The 4,442-nt window shown below is 38.5% G+C and overlaps 1 protein-coding gene across 1 annotated transcript; it reads left to right on the forward strand.

Moving 5' to 3' along the window:
* Window positions 1–2,258: 2,258 nt before the first annotated feature.
* LOC114565960 (apolipoprotein D-like) lies at window positions 2,259–4,212 on the forward strand. Its single transcript, XM_028594302.1, has 5 exons — window positions 2,259–2,274; window positions 2,574–2,707; window positions 2,929–3,050; window positions 3,654–3,739; window positions 3,874–4,212. Exons 2-5 carry the CDS (start codon window positions 2,588–2,590, stop codon window positions 4,095–4,097), a joined length of 552 nt encoding a protein of 183 aa, XP_028450103.1. The 5' UTR covers window positions 2,259–2,274; window positions 2,574–2,587; the 3' UTR covers window positions 4,098–4,212.
* The last annotated feature ends 230 nt before the right edge of the window (window positions 4,213–4,442 follow it).

The raw sequence follows: 4,442 nt of genomic DNA on the forward strand, positions 1-4,442 counted from the left end.
AATCAGATCTTTTCTGCCAGAGGCCTCTTCAAATAGAAAATGTGAACAGGTGGCAATTCTTACACAACTTCGTCAAAACAGCCTCAGGTGTAAATTGTCAATGTGAAATAAGTTAATATGAATATGGGGCTTTGAGTCAAGCACCCGTCTCAGAATCAGAATAGTAATAAGGCGTATCACCAAGTACATTTTCAATTACAAGGAACTTGCCTTGGTGTTTGGTGCATACAACATATTACTGTAAGAGGAAATGTTGCCCCACTGAACAAGGGGGGCTGAATCTACCTGACTTCGGCTATATGTGGCTGCTCAAATCAGAGCTATTTGGAAATAAAACCTAGAATACATTCCGGCATGAAACATATTGAACAGTCTCATACAGGTGAAGTGAGACATCGTAACCCAAAGTCAGTGCCTCAGTTTACATTATGTGGGTCCTGCTCGGGTCAGGTTTGGACCAATAAATAGAATGCATGTCGTGGTCTAGTCAGGATTGGTTATTACTCTCCAGTTTAAGAAATGATCGGCTTAAGGCACAGTTCACTATCACCATCGTCACTCCTCTGCTGTGGTTACACCAGCACGTCATCCTTGCTACCAGGTGGCTCGCTTTTTGGTGCCATCTGCTGCTGTTATGAATGTATTTTGACAATATTGACATTTAAAAGTCTAGACCCCACTTTTTGAGACATATTTGCAGGCTTATATTCAGGCCAATTTGGTATCAATCCTTGAACCAACACTGATGATTAACTAGACAAAATGTCAATGAGTTTATAGTAGTGCTGTCAGTTAAACACGTTATTAACGGCGTTAACACAAACCCATTTTAACGGCGTAAATTTTTGCAAGATTAATGTTCTTTTTGGCCTAGCAAACTTTGTAGTTTTTTTCACATGCTGTTGCAACAACTAATAATGTTAGAAAAACTACAACACCACACCGGACCTAGCTAGACCGGAAACAAAACAACAGGCACGCCGCACACTCTTGTTTGGGCTTGCGAGCCGGCCAAAGAGTAGTAGGCTAACGTTACGTTTTGAGTGGATGGCGAGCATGAGACGCCGAAATGGATGCCAATAAGATTCTGAATGGAAAGTTTACTTTTAAAAAGTTGTTGAGGGGGACAGTGTACTCCACGGAGAACGCAGCCCAACTGGAACTGCTGCAAAGTCCAAACGCTGTCTCATTAACTGGTGATCACTGGACGTCAATGACTAATCACAATTATTTAGAAGTTACTGCACACTATATTGACTATGTATATTAGAATACGGTTTTAGGACTGTGTTGTTTGTATCATTTTTTTGACTGTTTTCTTCATTTGGGACATTGTCCACCCCCTTTTTTGTCCAGGAGAATTGTGACATTCCTTATTAGAAAAATGTAAAGGTTATAAATGTCCTGCTGTGGCATCTGGTTTTGGACCATTTTGTTTGTACTGTATAAGCAACGTGTTAGTGTTACATCTCAGTTAGGTTAGGTACTTGGAGGGATTGTGCAATAATGACAGATTCACACATTTTTCTTTTGTTTACAGTAAATAAATAAACAATTACAAATCTTAAAGTCAAGTTCATAAAGTAATTTTCTTTGCATTAATTGGATTCCCAATCAAGATACACCGGTAAGAATTGCTTTCCATTGTTAATATGTTCTTAAAAACAGTTCTGAAATGCAAAATAATACAATTTTATTCATGTGATAAAACATGCGATTAATCACGATTAACTACAGAAATTTTGAGATTAATCGCAATTAAAAAAAATTCTCGTTTGACAGCCCTAGTTTATAGATGTTCATTAGTTGCAGCAGCAGCACCATGAAGACTCATTTGCTTCTTCCAACTGTCAACTCCACTTGGCGCGTAAACCTGAGGATGTAGCTTTCAACTGAGGTGCTCTAAACTTGACAGAAGAGGCACAGAGATTCAGAGGTAAGATTAATGTTAGTTTGATATGGTGTGTTACATGTTCTTTTTTAAACTTTGTTGTCGAAATGGAATTGACTTTAACCGAAATGATCTGAATGGTTTAATTACTAGTATTATCTAGAAAATTACCAGTCCAGCATTTGCTAGCTAACATTAGCTAAAGTCAGCCATTTTTAACCCTGTCAAAAATAGAGGTTACCAACCAAAGGTACTGCTATAACATTAGACCATCTCTGCTTTTTTTGTATGATATTCCATCTTCAGTTGTTGAGATTTTTCACTCAAAACCACAAATGTCAGCCTCACAGTGGCACTAGAGGAAAGGTCATTGGGTCACCAACGTCAATAGGGTACATCTTCTGGGCACCATGAATGTCTGTACCAAACTGAGATTGAGATACTTTAATCTGCACTAAAGAAGTGGACCGACCAACATTATTATCCCAAAACTACTTGAACAAGTTACTGTAGTCATCGATAGCCAATTTAGCCAAAACTCAGAACTTTACTGCTACCCGGTAAGACAGGTAAGCAAGTGGCAGGTGTGGTGCTCTCCTTTTCTCCACCAGCATCTCTTTTTGTGAATATAGTATCTAAATTAATTCATTATCTTTAATTCTAAAATACTAGGTTTTTTCAGGTTGTTAAAAAAAGATGAACACCATCCAGGTGATTTCCCTGACCCTGCTGTCCGTTCTGGCGGCCAACGCTCAGTTCATCATGTCAGGAAGATGCCCCAAGCCTGCTGTTCAAGAGGACTTTGATGCTGCCAGGGTGAATACCAAAGCTTTTAATTTTGATATATTATGTAGCGAAACAAGGTAGAATTTCATTTTCATTTTTTAAATTTAAATTCCATAAGTTAACAAATGAGGCTTTCCCGGGCAACTGTTTTTCCCACTAGACATACACTGCCACTTAATCCCTCAAGATTCTGCAGCTCTTCATTAAGAATTGAATGTGGTGTTTTTATGTTCCTTGTGCTTCCTCTGCAGTATCTTGGTAAGTGGTATGATATCCAGAGATTGCCAAATACCTTCCAGAAGGGCGAGTGCGCCATGGCCACCTACAGCTTGAGCCCTGGAGTTGGATTTAGTGTTCTCCACAGTGAGCTGCTGTGAGTACTCCAGCTGCATTAAAATGAATTTTAAGAGTTGGACACAATAAATTTACTTTATGGAGCTTAAACAAAGAAATACAGGAGTTCTATTAAACTGTACAAGCTAAAAGAATAAAGTTTTGTGCAGCCAGTACCAGTTAAATTTGTCAGGAAGTCTTATCCTGGTAGTAAAACTATTAGCGCAAATAATATATTTAAAATATATTCCATCCAGTAAATTACTGTAAATTACATTAATTCAAGGTAATGTTAATTTACTTGAGTATTTCAACTTCATACTTGAACTCCACTACATTTATTTGACAGCTGAAGTTACTTTACAGATTAAGACTGTACAGATAAAACATATGATCAAGTTATAAAATATGATGCTGTGCTGTAGATTGAACTATTCAACAGTATATAAAGTATTTAAAGTATGCTCCATATTTATCAGCTGTGACAATACAATCCTCTGTCTTAAAGCATCAGTAATAATCGCATAATATAACTCTGTGAAAGGGACCGTTCTGTCCAACAAGTACTTTTACTTTATTACTTTAAGTACATTTTGCTGTTAATATCTTAGTACTATATCTTTTTACTGTCTGTTTCTTTTAGTGCTGATGGGACCATTATATCCGTCATTGGCTCTGCCATAGCAGAAGATCCCTCTGAGCCTGCCAAGCTGCAGTTCTTTTTTGAGAGTAAGAACCCATAATTATTACAACCTGGAAAGATTACTATTCCAACACTTTAACTTGCAGTTGAGCCGCATCTTTAACAATACTTTACATGTGAAAACAGAAATTTTGAAAACTTTACTCTCCTGTCCCCCCAGACGATGCCCCTGTTCCTTACTGGGTGCTGTCCACCGACTACGACAACTACGCTCTGGTCTACAGCTGCATCGAACTCGGGGCGATGCATGCGGCATATGCCAGTATCGTGAGCAGGCAGCCCACCCTGCCTGAGGAGACAAACATGGCACCCTGTCCTCTTTTGGAGTCGGAGCGGATAAGCTGCTCACCACCAACCAGGATGCAGCTTCCTGCAGCGCCATGAACCAGTAAACAGATTGAGATAGTCTCTACAGATTGTGGTGCATTGTGGTGCTTTTGATTGTACTTTCACTGTTTGTTTCAAACTAAGTCAATGCAATAAACTTATTTTATCGGCATCTGAGGGCCTCTGTGCTGGTCTGAATACTGTATTGATAATTAATTAACTGATCGTTACCTTGCTGCTATTTTTGTCTTACTAAAATGACTCTTTGGTATACCCAACCAATAAGATTAAGTTTTCTTCCCCTCTGCTTAAAAAAAGTGGATGTAGATCTAGAAAGGTGGAAGTATCTACCTATATCCCTAATTAGACGAATAAACTGTATGAAAAAGAATATCCTACCCA

This window comes from Perca flavescens, chromosome 12, assembly GCF_004354835.1.
Source record: "Perca flavescens isolate YP-PL-M2 chromosome 12, PFLA_1.0, whole genome shotgun sequence".
NCBI lineage: Eukaryota > Metazoa > Chordata > Actinopteri > Perciformes > Percidae > Perca > Perca flavescens.